Genomic DNA, 27,799 nt, shown 5'->3' on the forward strand with positions numbered 1-27,799 from the left:
TTGTGAACAAGGCAGCCTCTAGCCTGAAATCACTGTTCAACCTTGATTTGTTCTTTGACTTGATGCACTTGAGTTCTGTAAGCCTTGAGTTCTCAGATGCCTCTGTTGTACTCATGATAATCTGATTTTTTTTTTTTTTTTTTTGCTCCGAATGCCTTCAGGGCAGGTTTGGCTGGCTTGAATTATGGGGATCAAACCACAGCAACATGAGCCTGACTGCTTTGTTGAAGCAGCCACTAAAGAACTGAGCTAAGGGGCAGGCCCCCCGATAATCTGATTTTTCATGGCTAACTCTACTCTTACTCTCTTCCCTGAAAAACTGTAGTCAATATTTTTCCTAACATCTGCATTTTGTAAAGTGAAGTTAAGGTCTAAAAGTATTTTAAATAATTTACCTTGTTTAAAATGGAACTGGTCAGTCTCATACTTGATTTGAATCCAGGCCTCCTGATTTTTAATCCTGCAACTCTTTCTGCTGTACGACTCATTCACATAGGTAGCTGTCGTGAGAGTCATGCTCAGTCCTTATAAATGGTATGGCTCAGATCTTTGTTCTAGTGTGAGTTCCAGTCTTTTCAGCACACCATGCTGATTTAGGAAAAACATTCTAAATTTAATGTGTGGATTTAATTAATATGACTTTTTAAGGGCCAGAGAGATAGCTCAGTGGAATAAGCGCTTCCCTGGCAAGCAGAAAGGTCTGAGTTCAATCCCCTTATGCAAAAAAAACAAAAACAAAAACAAAAAAAAAAAACCTTTTTAAAAAGTACCTCATGTGTGTTGGAAGACCTTAGGCCAAAGGCAATGCTACAAGTTTCAGCACTTAGGATGTTAGAGGAAGGCAATAAAAAGCAGGCTGTAGGCACCTTCTGACTAGAATGAAGAGGTCTGTGAGTTCTCTATGGCTGCCTCCACTGTCAAGTGAGTGGTTCTGCCATCAACTCTGATTTTTGCTTATTCCTCAAATACACTTTCCACTGAAGTAGACACTTTTTGACTGAAATTTCAGGTGTCTGGAGCGATAAGATAATCTCATTTGTTCTTTTAAAAAGAACATACCAGTCTCGAGTTGAAAATCAAAGTAAATATTTTGTGTGTTCCCAGCCAGCTTTTGAAGTACTTTTCGGATAATTCTGAAGAAGTTTGTGATTAGTAGTTACTGAAAATTACACCCAGCTTTGTGCTAGGAAGTCAAGCAACATTTCTCTTGTTGAGCCTTGATCAGTCCCTAAGTGGATACACACCTATTTGGTAAATATTTCCCTGAAAAGGACTTCATAAAACTTTTATTTAAAGTGCAAACAATCAAAGACTGGTTAGTCTGTTAGTATGTACACAGGTTGGGGAATAGAGGCCAGATATTTTTTTCATGAATAAGTCCTTGTTTCATGCCTTGATTGCCTGGAGATGCCCTATAGATCCTGAGGAGGGTAGATGTTGAGAACCCATATTGAGAAGTCAGGAAAAGGGTAGAGTGTGCAGCCTTGCTCTCTCTGTGGTCACAGAAGCCATGCCTCTATACTGCATTAGTACTTCTCTATGGAATCACATTTGGGGCTGTGGGATGTAGTTTTATTCCTAACAGTGTCTTGAGACATTTCTGGTTGCCATCTGTGAAAGGTAGAATGCTGCTGGCATCTAGTGGCAGAGGCCAAGGATGCTGCAAAACAGTAGCTGCTGACACCAAAGTTACCCAGCTCAAGATGCCAGTGAGGTAATCTCACTGTGTGTTATCTGTTGAGCTCCTCAGTCTGCTGAGGATGTTGTTGTGAGTGTATACCTTGAAACATGGTAGCATGCAAGGAGAGAAGTAAAATAACCTGCCAGTGACATCTTTCAATACCTGAAAAATACAGTCATTTTAATCCATTTACACTAGAGCTCTTTCTGGAGTCATTAGTTTACACTGTTAAGTTACTTCACTCTTTGTACCTCATGAGAAACAGCACCTCACAGTTGTCCTCTGGTGCTGTTATTCAAGGCTCTTCACTTACATAAAGAAGAGCTGTACTGTAGGAATAAAATTTATAGCAAAAAACACATTTGTAATGTTGTTCATGACTCTTGAAATGTCCTTAGAGCCAGAAGGGCTTACCTAATGTCCAAAATAAATGTACTTTTTAAGGAAACTTAATCATTTTGTTCCAATCTCAGTAGAATCTACATTATATAAAAGAAAAAAATATTAAGTATTTATTAATGGAATATTATTTTGGACTATTATGTTACTTATGTATTCATCTTGGCACCAACTTAAAGGGCCACTGCTTTCCAGTGTTTCACTGGCCACTGTTTGTTATGTTGGCTTTTTAAAAAACTCAATGAAATATTGTGTGATTAAGTCAGTTTCAACAATGCACAGTGTTACTGCTTAAGATGCATAGTAAAAGGGGCCAGCCAAATAGCTCAGCAAATAAAAGCACCTGCAAGAAGACACAGGGCCCGGGGATTCGATCCCCGGGCCTGCCATGCCAGCCCCGCCCCTGCGGCATGCTGAGACTGCGAATGAGACTGGGCATGGTGGCACACACCTGTAATCCCAGCACTTGGGAGGCTGTAAACAGGCAGATCACTGATTCCAATCTAGTAGTGAGACCCTGAACACCCTGTAGACCCTTCCCTAAAATACAGGAAAAAAAAAAGAAATGCATAATAATGGTTGTGTGGATCCAGCTTGAGCTGGTTCACAGCAATTTGTCACATTCCCACCTTTCTGTACTTTTCTTGACATAAGTATTTTATGAATGAGTGGGCTTTAAGGCCACAAATAAATGTTTTTTACATCACTGGATTTACAAGGATTTTTACATGCTAGAAGCATGGGCTGCATGAGCTCCACATTACTCATTTTATTCTGAACATGGAAAATATACAGATTTGCTAAGCGACAAGCTGCTGTTGCACTTGATAACAAAATTTGTGATTAGACAGTAGCATTGTACAGTTTTACCACATCCAGCAACATATATGTTTAAAAGTGAACATTTCTCCTAACACTTAGCTGTTTCAGGCATCCAGTTCATTACATATACCCACATAAACCTTCTTAGTTTACAGTGGAGTTATTTGAGACAAATTACATTTATCTTTATATTTACACAAAGAAGACTGAAATATTGTTTTTTCCTATTGAGATAAATGCTGAGTTAGTGCATTCTTTGGTCAGGGCCAGCTAGTAGCAAAGTATATGACATGTTCAAAACAGTTATTGATGTTGAATGAAAATATCTCCTCAACACACTTATAGGATGATATTCTATAGTATTGAATGACTGATCATCTTGAACAAGGTCATCTGTTGACCTGAAGGTTGCCAATTAGCCTTTGTAATAAGTACTAGAAAAGCTGTTCTTGAATGCTAAACATATCTTATGTTTATATGATATGCCTAAGTTTTAAGAATTCATTTGTTTAGTTCTGGGGGAGAAAATGATCGTCCTAGGGTGGTGGTGGTAAACCTATGGTATACATGCCACAATAGGCTGTTGGTTGTCACTGAAAGCTCTAAAAAGTTCACCATCACTGTCCTCGGGAGTTGGAGGCCTTCAGTAAATATGTGCTGGCTGGGTGTACTGGCACCTGCTTGTTAACTCAGCACTCAGGAGGCTGAGGCAGGAAGATTGCCATGAGTTTGAAGCCAGCCTGGGCTACACAGTGAGTCTAAGGCCAACCTGAACTACATAGTGAGACCCTGTCTCAAAAAAAAGCATTGACCGTCCTGTGAGGGGGACCAAGAAACAAAAGAACAAACCTTGTTCTTTTATTAATGGTAGCTCTTTATCTCAACCACTATAGTAGGACTTACCTCCAGAATATATGATCTGACCCATGTCCTACAATTGTAGTTACCATATTTAAGGAGGATATTTACATCTATGTAGTGGTTACATAAACTCTGAGTGTTGCCTAATAATCTTAGTGCTTTTTTTTTTTTTTTTGGTGGTACTGGGAATTGAACTCGGGACCCTGCGCTTGCCAGGCAAGCACTTATTCTACTGAGCTATCTCCCTGGGCCCCATGCATTTCTGTGATGAACTCTTCTACTTTCCACTGTAGTTTCACACTTTCTTTTCCATTTGACTTAGGCCTCTGATCACTCACCCTTTTCTCACCTCACTCTGTGTGGATAACTACTCCTTAGAGAAAACATCAGTGTTTGGACAAGATATCATGTCTGCATCTTTTACTATAACTACTAGGAAGACAGCAATATGCAAAGTATTAATTATTGTAACTGTCTTACTAACCTGTTTTGAAAGTGTCTCATTGCTATTTGTTTCTCAATAAAATTAACTTTTAAAAAAATCTATGTGAAGGGAAGTCATCCAGTTTCCAGCCACTGATCTCCAGATATCTTCTCTCTATATCCATTTGTTCTATTTTCCATGTTACTATAGTGGAGGAGGTGGCCCTTTGCCAAAGCTAATGTCTTCATGTCCTCTCTTGATTACATTTCCTGTATATGGCTTCTTTTTATCTACAACTGATTACTTCTTATAAGCATTAAAACCAGCCCAGTTCTTGCTTACTTTAAACAAAATTGCCTTCCTTTACTCTGCCTTCAAATTATATGGGCAAAGGCAGCCCATTCCCCTTAAGGTAATGCTTAATGCTTAGTCATTTAAAATTAATTTTATAATTTTTTGTTTTTGCCTTAAATTGCATATGTGAAGTAGTTTTAAATTAAAATTTAAAAAATTTTACTCACATCCATATAACAGAGCCATAATTCAAATCTAACTCTAATTGTAGACTTCATTGAAAGCTGTCCAATGAATTGGGCACAGAGGTCATAATGATCTTGGCGACAGCAGATTTTTGTGAAGGTAGAAGGGAATGTAGAAGCAGAGTGGAGTAGTTGAAATTTATCCTGCTTTTCTCCATCAAAGTTAGCATTCTAAAAAGAGCTCAATACCTGATATTCATGTTAGCTATATTGTTACCTATGTGTTATTGGCCTCTCAGTAACATTTGCCACAATTAACTCTTTCATTCAACTATTTCTTCAATTCATACTGTTTTGCCTGTCATGATTATCAATGCTGGAGATATAGCAGTGAATAAACACATGGAACTCCTGCCTTCACTATCATTTTATTTATTTAGATTTTATAAGAGGGTCATTTTGTTTCTTCCTGATTTGTCTCCCCTAACCCCATGATAGCAGTTATTACTCCAGAGGTGAACATTGTGATCTCTAGACCCGATATTACCACATAAGTAACCCAAAAGCCCTCAGTCTCATTTTGCCTGTTCTGATTATGTTTTGCTTCATAACATGACCACTAAAATTTGGGGTCTTAAGAGATAGCCATTTGTTTTGTTCATGAATAAATTTGGGAAGAATGACTCAACTCTATTTTAGGTGGCATCAGTTGGAGTGGCTTGATAGGTAAGATAATTCACTTTCAGATTGGTACACTGACACATGGGCCAATGTCTCAGCCAGGGCTGTGGGCTGAGAGTTTTGGTTCCTCTCTATCTTTCTCTTGACTGATTGTATAGGCTTCCTCATATGTGGAAGTCTTGGGGCAGTAAATGATGTACATGGTGGCTTAGTGCTTTGACAATCTAGCCTTGGAAAACAGCATTGTTTCCACCATAATCATAAGTACCCATTGAGATTCAGGAAACATATCTTACATTTAGAGGGAGAGTGTGAGAAGTAACAGTGTAAAAAGAATTTGAGATGGAGGACATTATGGTAATGTTTGGAAAATATCTACCATGTTGTCCAAAGTTGAGTTTGTAACCTTCACAGAGCTATTTTTTCACCAGTGGTCCCTGGTCAAGTAATTAGTCCTTTCATCTCCATGGCTGTTCATGTCAGAAATCTAGAAACCATATTTAACACCTCTCTTTTCTTTTCATTCCTTAGCAACCCATCTGCGTTCCTGTCCAGTGAGTCACTGGATCTGTCATTCTCAAATTCTCTAGCTCTGACTGCTGTCACTGCCATGACTTTAGTCTGAGCCAATGCATTGTTATCTTCCTTGTCAGCTTCTGTGATCATCTCCCAACCTGTTTCTTACTAGCAGTCTTTGACTTTCTAATGTGTTTTTTATCCTGCTTCCTGTGGAATCTTTTAAAATACTAATCCATCTATAGTATATTCCTTTTTAAAACCCATCAAAAGCTTCACAATACTTTTGGGGTAGAGAGTTCTTTCCCTGGTTCATTCCTGCTTCAGATTCATCTTAGTTCTTTTAGCTTCTTACATCTGATACAAGGCCTTAAAGTTCTTTTCTCTTCCCTGTCTCAGCACTCTATCACCCTGTATTTTTCTGTCTGTCACACTTTACTCATGTCTGTCACACTTTAATCATGTTTGGTCAAATGTAATTAATTTCCTTAAGCCTGGGTTAGGATCTTCTATCAAATAGGAGATACTTGCTCATTTTCTTTTTATCCTATGTTATACTTTTAATTGCTAGTATAATCTTTTGTTTTCTTTTTGCTAGACTCTAAAAAGTTTCAAGAGGACCACCAATTAATTAGTCTTGAATCACAAAAACCAAGCCCGTGACTGACAGATAATAGTGAACACTCAACACATGCTTATAAATACATACACATTCATTTAAAATATTAAATATCAACAAATCAGTTTAGGGATTTATTATGTAGTTTTTGTTTTTTGTTTTTCTTTTCTTGGTGGAACCAGGGATTAAACTCATGCTCTTGTGCTTACCAGGGAAACACTTATTCCAGTGAGCCATCTCCCTGTCTTCTGTATTATGTAGTTTTTATGAAAATATTTGCACTTGAATTAAAGTGATATATTTAGAAATCATGTTAAAAATTACTGGTATTTGTATTCTACTGTTTTGTTTAGTTGTTCAAAATATACCATGTCAGACACTGATCTGGTTCAGGCTGTTATGTTCCCTCTTGTATATCTTGTCCTCTGACTGGGTGCTGTTCATCATTCCTATTCAAGGTAAGGAATCTGCTGCAATGAAAGCTGACCTCCTGAGGGCCAGGAATATGAAAAGGTACATTAACCAGCTGACTGTGGCAAAGAAGCAGTGTGAGAAGAGAATCAGAATCCTGGGAGGTCCTGCCTATGACCAGCAGGAGGATGGGGCCTTGGATGAGGGAGAAGGGCCTCAAAGCCAGAAGGTAGAACCACTTTGTAGTTTCTTGTATTGACCATATCAGCCAACTTTATTATAAACATTGATACAACCATATATGCAGCCTTTTACCTACAGTCTTTAACTTAAGGTATTTGTTCAATAATTATAGACTCACACTTGTTATGAATCAAAGAGCCATATTACTTGATGTCCTTTTGTGACTGGTAATAGGTATGATAGGTAGTGTGTGGTGTGTGTGCATGCATGTGTTTTTCCATCCCCCTTTTCTGTTCTCCCCCATCCCAGAGGAGCATGTTTATATTTATTAAAAAAAGCCCAGTGAAGCTACTCATCATTTGGATAGAAATAACTGCTTGTGCAATGAAAGTTATCTTGAAAGTTATCTAACTCTTGCTACATTGCTGTGAGATATCTATTTGATGTCCTTATTTTCAGATAATGGAATAATGGGTCTAAGTATTTTGCCTGAGTCCTCATAGGAGCTGGATGACAACATAGATGTGGTTGATTCCCAATTCTTGGATAATTTCTCACTGAGCCATAAGATATTGATGACTGGTTTTGTTGTACAAAACTTCAAACTGTCTGTTGATACTGAATCTTTAAATCACAGAGCCTAGGAATGTATTCAAATCTGACTTTAGCACCTGTCTTAAGGATAAAGTGTGTTTTCTGTGACCTGGGACATACTAGATTTAAGGGAACAGTTATAGAACACCCCGAGGAGCCAGGCTGTACCACTTGGTGAACTCCAAGGCAAATTCCAAATTCCTTTTTGAACAGTGTCACATAGCCACAAAGAAGCCAACATGAGTGTAGTACTTTAACCCTGGCTATATCCTGAGACCTTTACTGTTCTGATTTTTAGTCTCTTCATCTTTTCTTGTTCATCTCTAGTTCAGAGGCCTATCTGTGATTTCCCCCTGCCTCCTGTGAGCTTTTACTCTTTCACCTTTTTTTGTCCTAGTCTTCTTAGAACTTCTTCAGGAGGACTTCTGTCCCCTCTTTCTACCAAGCCCAACACAGGCTAGAGTTCTGCAGCATCTTACATAGGTGGCACACATGTAAGGAAATCTTGTTTTGTAGAGGGATGCCACAATCTCTAAAAAGCCTATTGATATGCACTTAGCAACTGCCTCTTTCTCAGATTTTGGCCTTATGATATCTGGGAAAATTTCATCTTTTGGTGAATCTTTGTGACAGAGACTTGGCAGGTTGAATATTTCCCCTCCTATTCTTTTTCCTCCAATTTGGCCTCTTAAATAAACATCTAGGCACACATCATAAGTGAGGTCTTACCTTATTCCCATTCATTGGCTCAGCAGACATTGATTGAAGGCCTGTAATCTCTCAGGTGAAATGCTAGGTGCAAGGATACAAAAATAGTAAGATAGAATTCCTACTCTGAAATATTTCTATTTAATTCAAAATAAATAAATAGACCTAATAGATATAAGATATATACCTAGGAGTTATCTAATGACTTGCAGGTAGTCAAAGCATGGTATGCTTTTAGATGTTATGCTATAGTAAATCCTTGGGATCTAGAGAGCTCATTCTAGGAGAACTGATGTGATTTCAGTAGAGTATAAAAGTACTGTGCAGGGGGCCGGGGAGATGGCTCAGTGGAATAAGTGCTTCCTTGGCAAGCACAAGGGCCTGAGTTCAATCCCCGGTTATGCTAAAAAAAAAAAAAAAAAAAAAAAAAAAAAGAGTACTGTGCAGTGTCTATTAGGAACAGATAATTCAGTGCTACCTGGATTTTTAATTCATTCTTTCTAGGTAGCCAAGAGAGGAGAAATCTACTTCTGCAGCATCAGTTTATCCTCAGAATAAAACCTTTTCCTCTAGTTATCCGCTGGAAGCTTCAGGTAGTGTAATAGAATTATGTGGTGGTTTACTATTCCTCCGATAAGATTTTAGTTAAGGCCACTATGATAATTTCATAAGTTACTGAAGAACTTTTGCTATGACCAGTCATTATCTGACCCAGGGTAAACCAGTAACTATTTCAAAATTTACACTTCCAAGAAAGATGAATCCTCCATTTAAAGTAGTGTCAGTGCATTAAAAAAGATTAAGACTTAATTATATATTACTTAAAACAAATGAAAGGCACAGGTAGGTTGAAAGTGATTTTAAAAATGCCATGCAAATACTAAGCATGAGAAATCTACAGCATTTAATGTCATATGAAGTAGACTTCAGAACAAGGAATATAACCAGAAGTGACTATTTCATTATGATAAAGTGGTCAATTCATCAAGAAGAAAAGAAATCTATAGTAGTTGAGGATGTTAACCACCTTTTCAGTGACTATCAGAAGGATACAGGAAAAAAAAAAAAAAAGGATACAGAAGCCAAACAGTTCTGTCAACCAACTAAAGGAAATGGACATTTATGGAGCATTCACTCTAATAACACCAAGGAAAATACCTTTTTCTCACCGTGTACTACACAGAACAGTTTGCCAAAACTACATTGCTGGAGCACATAGGTGGGTAAGGCAGGAAGCTTGCTATGAGCTTGAGGTTAGTCTGGGCTACATAGTGTGTGCAAGACCAGCCTGAATGACAAAGCAAGACCCTGTCTCAAAAACAAAACAAAAATACATTGCTGGTACTGAAATAAATCCCGCCGAATTTATTTTTGTTTTAGGGGAACACGGGGATTGAACTCAGGTCCTTGCGCTTGCCAGGGAAGCACTTATTCTAATGAGCCATCTCCCCAGCCCATAATCCCACCGAATTTAAAGGATTAAAACTGTTAAGAAGTTGTTCTCTCTGACCACATTAGAATTATACTGGAAACTAGTAATAGAGATGTAGAAAAGCCCCAAATATTTGGAAATCTAAACAATATATCTAAATAAATCCTCAAAGAAAATAATCATAAGGGAAATTAGGAAATATTTTTGAATGAGAGTAAAAATACAATATATCAGCGTCAGGGGGATCCAGTTAGAGCAGCACTTAGTGAGAAATATGGTTTGTTTGTTTTTTTTGGTGGAACTGGGGATTGAACTCAGACCCTTGCACTTGCCAGGCAAGCACTTATCCTACTGAGCCATCTCCCCCCGCCCGAAATATGTATTTTTAAGGTTTATATTAAAAATGTTTCTTTCTAATGTTTATATTACTCTGGTTGAGATTCACTGCTAATTGATAGTTCCTCAACTAGAAAGTTCTGATTTTTGACAGTGCCACTACCTTCTTTCTTCACCAAAGTTCTGGTTTAGATTCTTTCTGATTAGTTTTTGTGGTTGTCTGTTGTGTTTCACAACGCTTCAGCTCACAACAGTAAAGTAGGTAGTATCTTCCCCATTGTACAGATGATGTCCTGAAGCTGAGCGATGGAGTAACAACTCATAGGACTACAAGGTAGCAGAGTTAGACCTCAGACTTAGGTAGGTCTAGCTCCAAAGCCCAAACAGTTTTAACTGTCCGGCACTGCATATCTTGCTTTGTTTTCAATGCAATGTGCCTTTTTTTCTTTGCAAGGTTCCCTCCTCCATAAAGGACCTCAGAATGGACAAATGAAAGGAAGTTTATCAGAAAAAATAAGAGAAAACAAAAATATAGGGGATTTGGATGCCAGTGACACTGTATATGTGGTCTTTTCTTCAGGGGCAAATTTTGCACTGTTTGATCCAAGCACAATCCAAAACAAACAGTATAAATGCAGCCCAGTATAAAGAAAATTCTCTCCTTGTTCATGGAATTGTTGGTCCATCTTCCCTAGCCTAAATTGATAACTGCTCCTTTTAATAAAAACCTCTTCAGAGCATATTGAGGTAGGATTTGTGTTTTATATGCTTCACTGGTATGGGTTTCCCAAAGGAAAATCATATGTTCTGATGTCCAAAAGTTAGTGAACTAAATGTTAGTGGTTTGAAAAGTTTGTGGAGACGTAATTGTTAGTAGTCTGTATTATGGGTAGCCATTTCTTTTCTTTTCTTTTTTCTTTTTTTTATGTTTTTATGTCTAGAAAACAGGGTCTCAACTACACAGTTTGAACTCGTAGTGATCCTCCTGTCTCAGCCTCCCCAGTGCTGGGATTACAGGTGTATGTCACCACACCTGGTTCTGGGACCAGCCTGGCACGCAGTACTTGGGATCCAACTCAGGACCTTGCACTTGCCAGGCAGGCATGTAGGCCAGCGAGCTATCTCCTCAGCCCAGCCACTTCTTTTATTTATTTTTATTTTAATTCTGTGTGTGTGTGTGTGTGTGTGTGTGTGTGTGTGTGCAGGGTCTCACTATGTAGCTTGGATGTGTGGTGATCCTCTTGATGTCTGTCTCCCTAGTGCTGGGATTATAGGCGTTGACTCCATCACTGGCTCCACAAGCCTGGGGCCAGGGCTGGCATGGCACGTGATATCAGGAACTGAACCCTGGCCCCTGCACTTACCGGAGCAAGCTCTTAATCTGCTGAACTATACCACTGGCCCTCAGCCATTTCTTTTGGTTACCAGAAATTATATGAAAATGTGTTCGTCTTTCTGCCCACAAAACAAATGAAGGAAGGTTGTATTGTTATATTGGTGACAGGAAAGTTTAGCATGCGTAGAAAATGTGCACTTAGTTTTTAGAAATTTTGCTGGTAACATTTCAGAAAATTTGCCAACTTTTATAATGGTAGTCTTTAATCTCAACATGTAAGTTTTGGTTTTATGTTTTGTGTTTGATACCCAGAATTAAATTTGGGACCTTGCACTTGCTCAGCAGACAGTACTGCTGAGCTATATTCCTGGCCCCCAACTTTAAGTTTTTATTTAACTTCCCTTAATAGAGGAAGTTTTGATCACTGATTCAGAAGTAAGTATATGGGCCTTAAATTCTTTCTACGTTAATTTGAGGCATTTTTTTTTTCCCTAAATGAGTCATAAACAGTATCCACTTTCTAGTTACTGCACAATCTGTGCTTGAGATAGTTTCTATTATACCTTCAGAGAATTTGCCCTTTTTTATGAACACACAAAATGGTAAACACAGGAATAATAGAATGGAATTTGGCACATCTATGTTCTGGAATATTAGGGCCAATTGACAGTGATGCTTAGGATTCTTCATTGAGTGTGTTAAGATATATCTTGAAGAAAGATATAAAATTGTTTGCATTTCCCTCAGTTGTATAACAATAGATGGAAAGCAAAAATGCCAAACCTTAAGACTCCAGCTTTTTTTTTTCACATCATTCTTCAATTTTTCTGTGATTGTCAACTACTGTTTTAAAACTGTTGATTTTTTTTTTTTTTTTCTTTTTTTTGGCAGAACCGGGGATTGAACTTAGGCCCTTGTGCTTGCCAGGGAAACACTTATTCCACTGAGCCATCTCCCTGGCCCCTAGTCAACTACTGTTTTAGTGGAGAATATGTATTCTGTGGACGAGGGATTGTTGTGTCTCCTTTCCTTAAAACTATGCCTGACACCAAGTATGCCTCAGATCTTTGTTGAATGAGTGAATGATTAATAGAAAATTAGTATGTTTCAAATATGTGCATTTTGAACATTCAGTAGGCTTTGTACTATTTAAGATTTAGAAAGTGGTAGAGGAGATATTTCATTTTATGAGGAACTTTAAATTTTGACTTTGAACTTAAAAATGTGTTTTTTTTCCCTAAAATGGAGAAGTTAATTCACTGGAAGTTAAAGCAAACTAGTATTTCAAATTTGATTTTTAAAAACATTTTTATTAAATTCCCTTAACAGATTCTGCAATTTGAAGATATCTTGGCCAATACTTTGTATCGAGAGCATTTTCAAATATACATGGAAAGAATGGACAAGAGAGCACTGATTAGTTTTTGGGAATCTGTAGAACATTTAAAGAATGCTAACAAGGTAGTATATATGGGCTAAAGAGTATTAATCCTTAGCAGATGAAAGCTTATGTGGTGCAACAGATATCTTTGTTTCAATGAAACTGTAAATATACATCAAAAAATGATTTTAAACTAAAATTAACATTGACGTTCTACTCAGCCCATTATAGTAGATGAAATTGCATTATATTTTTGCAGAAAATGTATAGTGAATTTGAATGTATAGTGACGGGGGAAAGATACATAAATGTACCAAGAGATTGAATTTGGTTTCTAATAGTTATTTTTTAACGCAATATAAAAAGGTATTTATAAGTTGGTCTTACCACCTATACCTCACTGTCATAATCCTGCTACTTATTATATATATTTTTCTTCATACAAATTAGATATTATTTAAAATATGATTGGGGTATCTGTATATTCAAAATAGTTATGATAGATATACAGCTATAGTCTCTTAATTCAATGAATAGAAAAATTTGTTCTAATAGTGTTTGTGGAGAAGATACCATGTGTGCATCTTCTACAATGAATAACCACTAAGACAACAATATGCAGTGTATTAAGTATTGAAACTGTCCTACTAATCGGTTTTGAAAATGTCTCATTGCTATTTGTTTCTCAAAAAAAATATTTAAAAAAAGAAACAAGCAGGAGTATTTTGAGGTGGATTAATGACAATGTGCATTTTATTGTAATAATTAAAAAAATTAACATTTATTATACTTTTTATTGTAAAACATGCTATGTATCAGAGGCTTAAACCAGTGCTCTCTCTTTGTTCTACAGGAACCTGATTGTAAAAAAAAAAAACATATCTAGATTGATTTTAACAGAAATAGAAATAAATTTAGAATTCATGATGAGAGCCAAAAACAAAAATAAAATAAAATATGATTGGGTAAAGGATCACAAATTACATTTTTGGTTATATCCTTCTTTTAGAATGAAGAACTTAGCAGTAAGCATACTGCTTTGTACTTGGCCAGTTCACAGTAATATAGTTAAGAATTAATCTGGGCAAAGTATCGTGTTTCTGAGTCTGATCTGCTCTAGAAGCTGAATTAATGAGAGACAGCTGAGCTTAGGAGTTTGCTAGCAGCTTGGGCAAAATAGTGAAACTGTTGAGAGGGCCAGAGAGAGGGAAGGGAGAGCTATAAAATAATATGTGCATATGTACATATATAAACACATATATTTGAAATATACATACTTGTATAACATTTCAAGAGGCTTATTAATATCAACAGAATTTTATTTCATTTGAATATGAATGTTGCTAGAACTGAATGACTTTTAAGTATAAGTCACTAACTGCGCTGTTTCAGAAATTAAATCCTGTCTTGGAGTATTTTTAAGTTTTCTTATTCCTTGTATCATTACTTTATAAGCCACAAGTTACCTCATCTTACATAGTATTTTGCCAACTTTGGTACTCGTTTTTATTTACCAGGTTTGACTCGAGATGACTTAATACAACTTGAAAACTTTGAATGAAATAAGAACATACAACTTACTCAGATTTTCTATATTTTAACCTTGGAACACTGATTAGTCATGTTGTATATCTATTTTTTGCAGCTGTTGAAAATTTGGTATATTAAAGAGTTAATGAAGTGCCTTTAGAAGAAATATAAGGAATTTTTGATACATGATTGCTATACATAATGGTACATGTTTGCAGTACATAATGATTGCATTTCTCATGGGAGTTGGTACATATACATGACTATCTCAATTCTCTTTTCATTGCCCCTCCTTCTTTCCTCCCTCAGGAAATACAAAGATTATGGCAATTACAAGAAATGTTTGTTTCTAAAATAGGCCAGTGACGACCTAAGTGTGCCACTGAAATCTAAGCCAGTGGTGGTGAAGCTATGGCACACATAGTTCTTTTTTAAAGCAAAAGATGTTAATATATAAATTGTTTTTTCTAAACTAACTCAATAGTGGGCTTTGGGTTGCAGTTTCTAAAAGGTTTGCTATCACTAGTCTCCACTGTAAGGTAATTATTCTGAAAATATCTGTCTTGTTTGTTTTGCCAAATGCGAAATTATTATCTTCTTTCTGGGGTAAGAAATTACTCATATTAGACTTCTAATTACTTACATTAGATGAAACATCAAATAGATTTTAGTTAATAAATTATATTTTTGTGGAATGGAAATTTATGGAAAGGAATCCATTGCAGGAAGAGAGCTATTCTCATTCTTTATTTTTCTCTGGAATTTAAGAAAAATTACAGAAAGTAACTGTTACACATGAACTGTTTGTTTTAAGGGGCAGTTTATATTTTTCAGGGTGACATGTATTCCACAGCAGTCCAGTACTACAGTATATCCTAAACAGCTTCCTTCCAGCTTTCATCAGTGCAAAATGATTTCTCTCAGAAATCATATTCTTTATCTTTCTCTTTACTTTTTTTCAGAATGAAGTTCCACAATTAGTTGGTGAAATTTATCAAAAGTTCTTTGTGGAAAGTAAAGAAATATGTGTGGAAAAATCACTTTACAAAGAAATCCAGCAATGTCTTGTAGGAAATAAAGATATTAAGGTGTTCTGCAAAATCCAGGAAGGTGTATTTGAGACCCTAAAAGACAGATACTACCCTTCCTTTATTGTCAGTGACCTGTATGAGAAATTGATGATAAAAGAGGAAGATAAAGAAGACTCACAGTTGATTTCCAAAAATGATGGAATGGTGAGTCACATTTAGATTTCTTCTTCTTTTTTAGTGGATAAGATTTAAGTAAGATTAAGTGAGTGCCTACTTTGAGCCAAATTTGATGCATACCTTCGTCTTTTAATACATAGAACTTGCATAGAATAAACAGTTAAAATATCTTGCTGCTTCTGGTTTTGTGCACTTCCCTTTTTTGTCGTTCTGACCTACTTGCTGTCACTGTCACCAGTGAGTCAGAGACCTCTTACTATCTTAGACCCATTTATTGTTTGACTCCTAAAAAGTGGGAGCAGACAATCTGTGGGTTGGGTTGGATCATTTTGTGTCTTGATCCAGGGAGAATTAGTAGGATTGTTGTCCAGGACCTACACAGAAAAGGTATGAGAAGAGGGTTGAGAGAGGAAGTGTGAAGGAGCTTTAGGAATGCTAAGAAAATCAGGTGGAAGTAAAATGCTCCCAAGGAAGCCTTCCTGTTGTATCTGAGGTCTACTTTTTTTTTTAAAGTACGGTTGATCATTTTGGATAGCTCCAGGTGACATTACTCATTTACTATTAGTGTATTGTCTGTGTATAAATTGAAAATTTGTACACAGATTATGATTTATCTTGGAATTATTATTATTATTATTATTATTATTATTATTATTATTATTTTGCCAAGGTTATAGTGTCTTCAGCCTGGCAGAGTCAAGTCTTTCCTTTTGATGATAGTGGAAAGGTCTCTGAACTGTTGTAAAATTGTATGGTTTTCATTCAGACTTTTACATCTTGTTGCTTTGTTCTTTCCATATGAAATGACTTCACTGATTGGTCTTAAATTCATTACTCCCTGCATTTTATTTTTGAGATGGTTCACAGTTTAAGTACATTATCTTTTACTTAAAAAATTACAAGTTATTAAAATTATTATTGCAGCAAACTTTTAAAAAAGCTTAGTGAAATTAATAGTATCATTACCAAACAGATAAAATGAGTAAAGACTTGAACTGACAGTTGATGTGAGAGGTAGTAATGAACAAACATAAAAAATTCACCCTAACTTAGATTCAAAGAAGGCTAATATATATTACTGACCCTTTGAAATCTATTGATGCCCTTTGTTCCTATAATCTATAGAAGGGGAAACTTTGAGAAATGTATCCTAAGAAAATAATTAAAATGTAGAAAACCTTTGTACATGATGGAACTTGTTTGAGTATGTTTGAAATAGCAAAGAGGCAAAATCAATGCATAGCAGGAGCAGCAGTAGAAATACACCTCAGTAAACTGTCAGCGCAGTTGAATACAGTACAGCTGTAGTATTATAATGTTGGAGATTATAATATTATCAAGTGCTGTATTATTTGGAAAAGGCAGAATTCCCAGTAAATGAGTGTAGAATTATGTTGTAATATATATATTTAAATGAGTACAAAGTTTAGAATTTTGTCATAATGTATATATTTATAGGGAGTAGAAAGAATATATAGAAATGAACGCAGCTTTTTTTCTAGAACTATCAGTATTTTTATTTTTCTTTAAAAGATTTAGATATTGTTAATGAAAAATAGAAGAAAAAAATCAGGAGAAGAGATAAGAAGTAAAGAAATCAAAAGATGGACCTCAGCAGTTCATTTCAGTATTTTACATGTTGTCTCCTTCTGACTCTCGTTTACATGCTGTTCATAATCTATCCAAATTGTTTCAAGTTACATAGTTCTTTGTCAATTTTAAGTCACTGTCAAATGATATTTTACTTATAAAATAATAATCTACCTCTTGATTTATAACAAGAGAAGAACTGAAGTAAGAAAATACTGAAAATTCTTTTATAGTATTAATTTGGAAATTTATTTTAAAGGGACTTCTAGGGGCCAGCCAAATAGCTCAGTGGATTAAAGCGCCTGCAAGCAGGTACAGGGGCCTGGGATTCTATCCCAGGGCCTGCCATGCTGGCCCCACCCCCAGGGCACACTGAGATGGTGATTGAGACTGGGCGTGGTGGTACACGCCTGTAATCCCAGCACTTGGGAGGCTGTAAACAGGAGAACCACTATCAGTCCAATATAGTAGTGAGACCCTGAACACACTGTAGACTCTTCCCTAAAATACAGAAATAAAAAATAAAAATAAAGGGACTTCTAGTAGCTTTTTATAATACTTATAGGAGACTAGAAAGAAGCAAGATGTCTGTCTTTGTTAAAGATTATGTATTGAATATTCAGATTGAGTTGGGAATAACTCAGTTACCTTCCCTTGTTCCATACAGATTCCTTGGATGTAACTTTTGGGAAATAATGTCATGAAATTTCTTCCCCTTTTATTAGGTTATTAAATATTTCCCTGATTTTCTACAATTCTGGATACCAGTTACTTTGGTTCTAAATACTTTGATTTTTCTCTTTACTACAAAATAAAAAGGCACTCTGCTTCTAAGCATTCTACTCTAGTATTTGTTCTCCAACTGGAATACAGTATTTTGAAACAGTACATTATACTGATGTGGCACTGTCTTGGTTAACTTTTTCATTGCTGGGACAAGATACCCAGCACCCCAAAATTAAGGAAGAAAAGGCTTATCTGGATTACAGTTTGTGGAGGTTTCAGTCCATACTCAGCTTGCTCCAAGGCAGAGTGACACATTGCAGAGGGCAGCAGTTCATGGTGGCGGAAAACAGCAAGAGAAAAAGGCAGGAGCAGTGCTGAGCAAGCCTCTGTACCTTCCTTATGTTTCATTCAGACTATCTTCCCCAGGTCAGGTATAGCACTCACACCCATAATCCTAGCAGCACTCACACCCATAATCCTAGCATTGTATCATAAATTAATCACAAACTCTAGAAGCCTGCCCCATGACTGCGTGAGGCTTTGGGGGACAGCTAGACACAAATCATAGCAGGCATCTATATAATAGTTAATAATGACTGATTTTTATGTTGTCATAAAATATAGTGTTATGTAACTTTCCCCCCTCTAGGACCCAGGAGGTGAGGCTGATGAAGTTGTGGTTGAAGGTACCAGTGAGATTAATGAACAAGCCAGTTTTACTGTGAACAAATTGCGAGAACTAAATGAGAAACTTGAATATAAAAGGCAAGCTCTAAGTTCTATTCAGAATGCACCAAAACCTGACAAGAAGGTAACTATTTTCTTTTCAAGATTGTATCTGAAGGTTTCCATTTGTCTAATTTAAGAAGTAACAGTTTTCAGTTTATGTACAGATGTGTCAATTTCTTTAAAAGGAAGTGTAGTGATAGAATAAGTTAAATACTTATGGACAATTTTTTGGGGAAAAATTTTTCTTTCAGTTGCCCAATTATAATTTAGAGGAACTTACAGAATTTTGCAAAAACTAAATTCTTTTGCTAAAACACAACAAAATTTGAAAATTAAAAAATGTATCTCTAATTGACATTTCTCAAATCCAAGCTATAGTGTATACTTTTGCTGTGTCATTATTCTTTTTTAGTGTAAAACAAAGAGGTCTTTGTAATATAGTTGTGCCTGACACTTGTTTGAGGTGCCAAATGGGTTTCCTTGGTGCTTTCTGAACGTGTTTTAGAGATTCAAGTAGGTCAACAGGAAAGCAACTTGGAATAAAACAATTCTAGTGAGTCACATGGGTTTTCTTCCATGGTACTCTTTAGTGCTGCTTTCGTGGGCATTCAAGTGCTTCTGTAATATTCCTCAGATAAAATGTGATGAGATCAATGTATCATGAACCTATTAGTAACTTAGAGTCAAAATATTTATTATCTGTAACCCAGATAATATGTAGTGGGTTTTCTTTAAATAAAGAAAGAAAACAAAGTCCTACAGAAGTTTGTAATTTTTGCTAGTAATCTTTTTACAAAATTATGAGGGAAAAGGAAATGCAGCGTGAAAATGACTCTAATAATTGTTAGTGGGGCTCAGAGAAGGAAATACATGAACAGCTAAGTTTCCTGGGTCATCGTAAGAAATGGAGTTAGTCTCCTCCTTACACGGAGTCATTCTTAGCATATAGACAACTTGGAGAGTTTGCCATCTTCTCATGACAAGAACATCTCTGGGATGATAAACAGAATCGGCTCACATGCCAGATAATCAGTGCTTTCAGTATGGTGTATTCTTCATGAACTCTTGTTTCATTTATTTTGGGTCTACCTCATTATAAATTAAAATGTATTTATGGGGAACAGGATAAACTAGAAAATATTCAATGAATTATTTTGTTTGATTCATTATTTGGTTGAAATATATTTATTTATTTGACTTAAAGTAACCATGGGGTAAATATTCAGAGCTATAATTGTATGAAAACATTTTCAAGAGATTTCCCCTAATTAGAAAGCTAATTTCACATCAGAGAAGGGATCGTCCACATTGCCTATTAGATCAAATTGTTTATGGCTGCTCAGAGAAGCACTCTGCTTCTGGTGATTGTTTACAAGGCTCTGAGGGCTCCAGAGATATAAAGAAGCTGATAATCTTTCCAGAAGGATGTGTCATGCTGCTTTTATGTCTTTTGCTCATTTTGGTGACAGTGAATTAATGTTTCTAATAATTAATGTTGTAAAACCTAAGATGGATGTTGAAAAGGTTTTGGTAACTTGGCAGTTAATGCATGCCTGAACAAACATTTGTCCTAGAGATTTTCCTGTATTCAATGTCTAATTATAGATAAGGTCATTTTTCTGTGCATCCATTGGTAGTGGTCTTCTTCCCCTCAATAAAGGAAGCCAGGAGTTTGCTTCACCTTCCTGCTTCTCTCAGTTCTCTTCTTCAGCAGCATCATTAGCTGTAGATGTCAAAGTTGCCTTTTTGTTTGATTTCCTGAAATCCAATGCCTAGGTTCTCTTTTGTTTCTCCAGAGCAATTTTGTGTGTCTAAAGCAGATTTTCCAATTCTAAGTTAATATTGGGAGCAAGTCACTGATCAGGAAGAATCTTAGCATCAGAAAAAATGAGTAAAATATATGTTGCTATGCTTTTCACTGTGAAGAATCAGGGACACAAGGGTGACAGTCTCCAGAAAATAGATTAAAATATACATGAAAGTCAAATAGTCTTAATAAAATGTAAGACAATGGCACAGACAAGGGGTGCTTCCTATAGGCCTTCTGAGCAAGGAGAGACCTGGTAGACTCTACATTCAGGAGAGTTGGGATGAAACTGCTATCCTCAAATTATAGGTGTGTAACCCTATCAGTTTTCTCATAACAAAGCCAGGGAGAGAGTGAGCATAGCATTTTTATTTTTATTTTTATTTTTATTTATTTATTTATTTTTTACATTTATTTAGTGTGTGTGTGGCCCGCTCAGCCCACCAGGGGGCGGGGCTGACTGGCATGAGGTGCTGGGGGATTGAACCGCAGTCCCTGTGCTTTGCCAAGCTTGTTCTAAGTAGGTGCTTTAGACCACTGAGCCATCTCTCCAGCCCTGAGCATAGCATTTTTTAAAAAAGTTTATTTTTTAACTATATATATTTGCCATTTAAACCACTTTAAGTGTATATTTCAGTGGCATAGAGAATATCCATATTGTTTTACAACCATCCCACCATCTATCTCCAGAACTATTTCCATCATAATTGGAACTCTGTACCCATTAAACACTAGTCCCCATTTCTCACTCCCTCTCCTCTCCAAAACTTCCATTCTGCTTTTGTTTTTGTTTCGTTTAGTTTTGGGGGAACAGGATCTTACTTTATAGTTTAGGCTGACCTTGAAGACGTGACAGTCCTCCCTTCCAAGTGCTGAGATTAAAGCTGATTAGATCACACCCAGCTACCATTCTGTTTCTTGTCTGTATGAAATTGACTATGCTCAGTACCTCATATGACTGGAATCCTGCAATATTTGTCCTTTATGACTGGCTTACTTTACATGATATATTGCATTCACAGTTGTGCTATGTTATAGCATATGTCACAATTTATCTTTTTATAGAGCTGAATAATTTTTTATTGCACATACCATGCTTTTTGTTTATCCATTCATCCCTCAATAGACACTTGTATTGCTTCACCTTTTGGTTATGGTGAAGAATGCTGCTATGAACACAGATACACAAATATCTCTGAGGGATCCTGAATCTAGTTTCTTTGGGTGTATAGACAGAAGTGGTTGTTGGGTCATATGGCAATTCTGTTTTAATTTTCTTGAGAAGCCAACTGCCATATTCTTTTCTTTTTTTCTTTTTTCCATGATTTTATTGAGGAACAAATAGCAGTAAGGCAGTTTCAAACTGAATTGGTAGGACAGTTTCAATAATTAACACATTGCATACATTCTTCCTAGTGGTTAATTGCTGTACAAGATGCGGACATGATGTCCTATTTACAAACACTATTAGAATGCCATATTGTTTTCTACAGCAGCTGTACCACTTTATAATTCCCAAATATTCCAGTGTCTCTTGTTCTTACCAACAGTTGTTATCTGATTCTTCCTTCTCCCTTTTCTTCTCTCCTCTCTCCTCTTGAAGTCCTGTGGTTTTGGTTTACATTTTTGTACTGGTTAGTGAACATTTTCATGTGTTTATTAGTCACTTATGTACATTTGAGAAATGTTTTCTCAAGTCCTTTACCTATTTTTAGTTGTTTTTTTTTGTTGAGTTTTGAGAGTTTCTATATATTCTGGATGTTAAAACTTTTATCAGTTTGTTGTTTGCAAATATTTCTCCTTTTCTGTGGTTTTTAATTGTATTGACAGTATTCTTTGTGCATACAGGTTTTAATTTTGATAAAGTTCAGTTTGCTGCATTTTGTTGGCTGTGCTTTTCATGTTATAGTCAAAAAATTATTATAGTAGAGGGGACCTGCCAGTTATCTCAGTTGTTTAAGTGCCTGCTTATGTAAACACAAGTCAGGCCCAGGATACTGTGGTTCAATCCCCAGCTCCCACATGCCTTACCATACCTGCCCTTAAGGCAGCCTGAGCCAGCGGCGGGGAAAAAAATCCTTCTCAAAAAATTATTATACCTCATTTTTATACTTTTCTGCTGGATGGTTAAGACCAAGATAAAGCAAGACCTATATAACAAGAAATGTAACTTTTGTATCTTTGTCAGTGTCAGTCATGTGGATGAGTCACAGCCATTGCTTGACCAATTTTGCTCTCTGTGAAAGCCTGAGAGAATGTTTTCTCTCTAGATGACTCTCTTTAGGCTCATTAAACATCGTCAATCACTTTCCTCTATGACCTTATAATCTCCTTGATCAGAAAATTTGGGACATCACTGAGTTACAGGATGTTACAGTACAGGTTCTCTTATGTCCTGAGTCCTCACCGACCTTGAATGGCCAGGGCCAAAATGTTGGCTATCCTTGTAGCCCTTCTTTTTCTCTAATTTTTTGGTCTGCAAGCTTCTCCAGAAGAGAAGCTTAATGATATTATTACCCTATAACATAGGCAGTTGAGCTTAACCTCACTATCTGTCTGAATATCAAACATCTTAGACATAACATGTAACAGGTATTTTCCATCAAAGCCATATTAATATGCTGAGCTGTAAAAGGCTCGAGTCAACAACTTCTGACATTGCCAGTCCTATGGATAACCCACTACTACTATGGACTACTGGACTATATTGGATTATTTTGCTTAATTCATGCACCTACAATACTTAAAGGGTAATGGAATACCCATCTCTGACAAAACTAAACAAAAAAGGGGGATATAAGTGACGGACCATTTTGTATCTGTATATACAAAATAGGATAGATATACAGTTACTTTCTCTTAATTCAATGAGAAGAAAGATTTGTACTAATAATGTTTGGACAGGATATCATGTCTGCATCTTTTACTATGAATAACTTTTACAAAGACAACAATATGCAATATATTAATTATTGTAACTGTCCTACTAACTTGTTTTGAAACTGTGTCACTGCTATTTGTTTCTCAATAAAATTAATAAAAAAAATTGTTATAGTCGAAACTAATGTCATGAAGCTTTCTCCCTGTTTCCTTCTAAGAGAGGATCTTTATAGGCCTTACGTTTTAAGTCTTTGGTCCATCTTGAGTTAATTGTTGCTTGTGTCAAGGGTCCATTTTAATTTGTTTGCATGTGCATATCCAGTTTTTGAGTGCCATTTATTGCAAAGACTGTCTTTTTCTCGTATCCTATTCTTGACATTCTTGAAGATTGTTTGATCATACAAAGGAGGTTTCTTTTTTAGCTCTCTATTGTGTTCCATTGGCCTTTATGCCTGTTCTATAGTGTTTTGACTACTATCATTTTATAATTAATATTTGAAGACAGGAATTATGAATCTTACAAATTCTTTTTAAAATTATTTTGACCACGTGGGATCCTTTGATTCCACATGAATTTCAGAATGGATGTTTATCTTCATACAAAAATGTCATTGAAATTATAATAGGGGTAGATTACATTGAATCTGTGATTGCTTTGAATAATAGTGCCACCTTAGCAATATTAAATCTTGTAGTTTATAAACTTAGGCTGCCTTTACAAATATTTGTCATCTGTAATTTCTTATATCAGTTTTTTTAGTTTTTATCATAGAAATCTTTCACTTCCTCGGTTAATTCCTAAGTACTTTTGGATGTCATTGTAAATACAATTTTCTTCTTTTTTGAATTTTTCATTGTTACTGTATAGAGAAACAACTGGTTTGAGGTGTTGGCTTTGAATCCTGCTATTTTGCTGAATTACAAAGCTTTTTCAGTATTTTCATAACTCCCAGGCTGTTTTCCTTGTGACAGATTATATCCAAGTTGAAGGATGAAATACTTTTAATAGAGAAGGAACGCACGGACCTTCAGCTGCACATGGCAAGAACAGACTGGTGGTGTGAGAACCTAGGCATGTGGAAAGCCTCCATCACCAGTGGAGAGGTAGGCCTCACTTTTTCCCCATTGTTTGAAAAGTTGAACTTCACAAGACAAAAATTCTGTCTTTCAGTTTTACTTAAAGGCACCTTTGACATTACATAGCACAGTCCCATCATCTTCCAAGACAGATATAAAAGGGAAGTAGTAGAAGCCCTCACAAGATGCTTTGTCCTGACAATAAGTCATTTCTCAGGAGTGTGCTGTGGTTACTTTGTTCACCTAAAACATAAAAGATGGAAAAAGAAGTACCTTACTGCCAGCACTCACAATGTAGTTCCATACATGAATGTGTGGAAGATGTGTTTATATCAACTCGGACTCTTTAGTTCTGGGTCCTTGCTCACCCATGTAGTAGATGTGTGGTCCTAGGAGATTTGGTTAGCAGTCTGTAGTTCTACTTCCTCATCTGTGCAGTAGAGTAGTCAGCCTCTTGGGATATGCAGAGTGTCAGTAGACTTTGCATATCCTTCTTGTGTCTTTCTTATCTTCTCTCTAAATCAATTCATGACACTAACTCAAACTCAGGTTCTGTATATTTTCTGCTTGTTTTGATCTACTTGGCTTAAAAGTAACCTAAATATTCAAGGGCTAGGGTGTGTGTGTGAGTGTGAGTGTGAGTGTGTGTGTGTGTGTGTGTGTGTGTGTGTTTGAATTGTCTAAGTTGGAAGGTAAAGGAAATTATGTCTTTCAGTGGAAAGTTTAATGAGAACTAAAATCATGGTTTATTGAATATTGAAATTAAACTGATGAGGCCTTCAGCCTTTCCTGAGAGGAATTCTCCTATATCTGCTACTTCTTTGCTGCTGTAAATTTATTTTTTTTTTTTTGTGGAAACAAGTTAAATATGCCTATATTCATTTCTGTTTGCTGTGTAACATTTTTTAAAATCCAAGCATTCATTTATTAGCTCACACTTTTACATATCAGAATTTCAGTACAGGCTAGGCATAATGGTGCATGCCTGTAATGCCAGCACTTGAAAGGCTGAGGCAAAAGGATCACCATGAGTTTGAGGCCAGCCTGGGCTACATAGTGAGTTCCCTGAACTACAAAATGGGGCCTTGTCTCAAAAATAAAGGAAAAGAGAAAGAAAAAGAAACCCAACATAGTGTGACTGAGTCCTCTGTTTATTATAGCAGAAGGTTGAAATCAGGTGTTGACCAGACTGAGTTCTTGTCTTTTGGGGAGAAAAACAGTTCTAAGCTTATTTAGGTTATTAGAAGAATTCAGTCCTTTCTGATTGTAAACATGAGGTCTTTGTTTTCTTGCTAGAATTGAAACTAAGAACTGTACTGTCCCAAGAAGTTTATTTGTGTTATTGGAAGAATTCAGTCCTTTCTGATTATAAATATAAAGTCTTTGTTTTCTTGCTGGTTTCTTTGTTGGGCTTCCAATCTCTTCCATTAGTATCACCTACATAAGATTATGCATGGTCTACTATGCCATGCTATATAGCCTCATTGCCAGAATAAAATCTGTTTTATCCATAATCCTGGGGATTATGTAGGATACCATACAAAACACATCAACAAGGCACAATCTTGGGGGACATTTAAAAATCTCCTGTGCTATCTTTTCATGATGCTTTTGCTTTCTGTTTTTACTGATTTTGATTTCTTTTTCCAGGTTACAGAAGAGAATGGTGAGCAAATGCCTTGTTACTTTGTAATGGTTAGCCTACAAGAAGTTGGAGGAATTGAAACTAAGAACTGGACTGTCCCAAGAAGGCTCAGTGAGTTTCAGAATTTACACCGAAAACTTAGTGAGGTATGAATACTCATGAATACAAGATTGTACAACTGTTGAGCGTGAAGACATTCAGAGCTTATTTCAAGTTTAACACATAAAGGAGGGGGCCTGCCTGTTAGCTCAGTTGTTTAAGTGCCTGCTTAAACAAAGCAATCTGGCTCAGGATGCTGTGGTTTAGTCCCCAGATCCTCATGCCTTATCAGACCTGCCCTAAGGCCTCCAGAGCCATCCCCCCCAAAAAAAAGAAAAAAAAAAAATCCTTCCAACATGTAAGGGAACTGATTAATCTTTCTCTTTCCTGTTAGTACTGGCACAGTGGGATTTCCAACCTGACATTTGTAAATCATAGATCAAACCCCCTGGTCTGGCTAAATCCTTCAGGACAGACAATTGCTGTAGAACCCCAGTGACCAAAGAGGCCAGGAACCATCTAGGGCCAGTAGTTGTGAAGCTGCCAGTTGTGACTCTGCAATGAACAGTGAAATCCATTTTGAATTGCAGCAAAAAAAGAGAATAGAAGATGCAGGAGGTCATCACAGATGCCAGAGGAGGCACAAAGCAAAGCGGTTGAAAGCACATCCTCCAGAGCTAGACCGCTTGACTTTAAGTCCCAACTCTACTATTTCCTAACTGTGTGACCTGGGATTTATCATTCCATCTTTTTGTGTCTTTTTCCTCATCAATGAAATACAGATGCTAATAGTTCCTCCAGGCCTACCTCAAAAACTTGTGGAAAGCAAGAGAATAAGTGTAAGCAAAGCATTTAGAAGAGTGTGTGGCATAGAGAAAGCATCGATGTAGATTTTGGCTTTATTAGTAGTAGTAATAATGGACATTGCTTACTTTTTGTTTAATATATGCATATGGATAAACGCATATAGATTATGGTTTACAGCATATCATGAATTTCTTGCTTTAGATTTTATTATATTTATTTATTTATTTTTCTGGCGGAACTGGGGATTGAACTCAGGCCCTTGCGCTTGCCAGGGAAGCGCTTATTCCACTGAGCCATCTCCCTGGCCCCTTTGCTTTAGATTTTAGTAAAGGTTTGAAAACCACTAGCATAGGTCAGGTTTTTTTTTTCTTTTTTTGTGTGAGATGGGGTCTCACTATGTAGTTTAGGCCATCCTTGAACTCACTAAGAAGGCCAGGCTGACCTCAAACTCAACGATGATCAACCTGAGTGCTGGAATTACAGGCATACGCCACTACACTCAACAATTCTAAGTCTTCTTATGCTGGAAGTAATTGCCTTTACACAAGCAATGAAAAGTTCTTTAATCATTTCTATTTTAATTTTGAGCCATTTTTGTCTTACTGTGAATAAACTGGTACTGATAAAATTGTATGATAACCTCTGAGACTTTTTGAAAATGAAATTTGTCTTCTACGAAATATTTATTTTTTTAGCATTTTTCATCATTAAAAAATTCTGAATTCTCTTAACTTCAACTGCTTTTCAGGGCTGGAGAGATGGCTCAGTGGTCTAAAGCACCTACTTAAAAAAACAAGCTCGGCAAAGCATCAGGGACCTCGGTTCAATCCCCCAGCACCACATGCCAGCCAGCCCCGCCCCCTGGTGGGCTGAGCTGGCCACACACACACACACACAC

At 36.5% G+C, this 27,799-nt stretch overlaps 1 protein-coding gene across 1 annotated transcript in view; it reads left to right on the forward strand.

The window, feature by feature from the left end:
* Snx25 (sorting nexin 25) overlaps nucleotides 1–27,799 on the forward strand; it is a 154,398-nt gene that overhangs the window by 85,671 nt on the left and 40,928 nt on the right. Inside the window, exons 7-12 of the mRNA XM_004639785.2 lie at nucleotides 6,941–7,122; nucleotides 12,812–12,943; nucleotides 15,356–15,628; nucleotides 18,567–18,728; nucleotides 24,306–24,437; nucleotides 26,061–26,201. Coding sequence (XP_004639842.2) covers nucleotides 6,941–7,122; nucleotides 12,812–12,943; nucleotides 15,356–15,628; nucleotides 18,567–18,728; nucleotides 24,306–24,437; nucleotides 26,061–26,201 — 1,022 coding nt within the window. The remainder of the gene's footprint in view (nucleotides 1–6,940; nucleotides 7,123–12,811; nucleotides 12,944–15,355; nucleotides 15,629–18,566; nucleotides 18,729–24,305; nucleotides 24,438–26,060; nucleotides 26,202–27,799) is intronic.

Source organism: Octodon degus, unplaced genomic scaffold (assembly GCF_000260255.1).
Source record: "Octodon degus isolate 3935 unplaced genomic scaffold, OctDeg1.0 scaffold00114, whole genome shotgun sequence".
In the NCBI taxonomy this organism is placed as follows: domain Eukaryota; kingdom Metazoa; phylum Chordata; class Mammalia; order Rodentia; family Octodontidae; genus Octodon; species Octodon degus.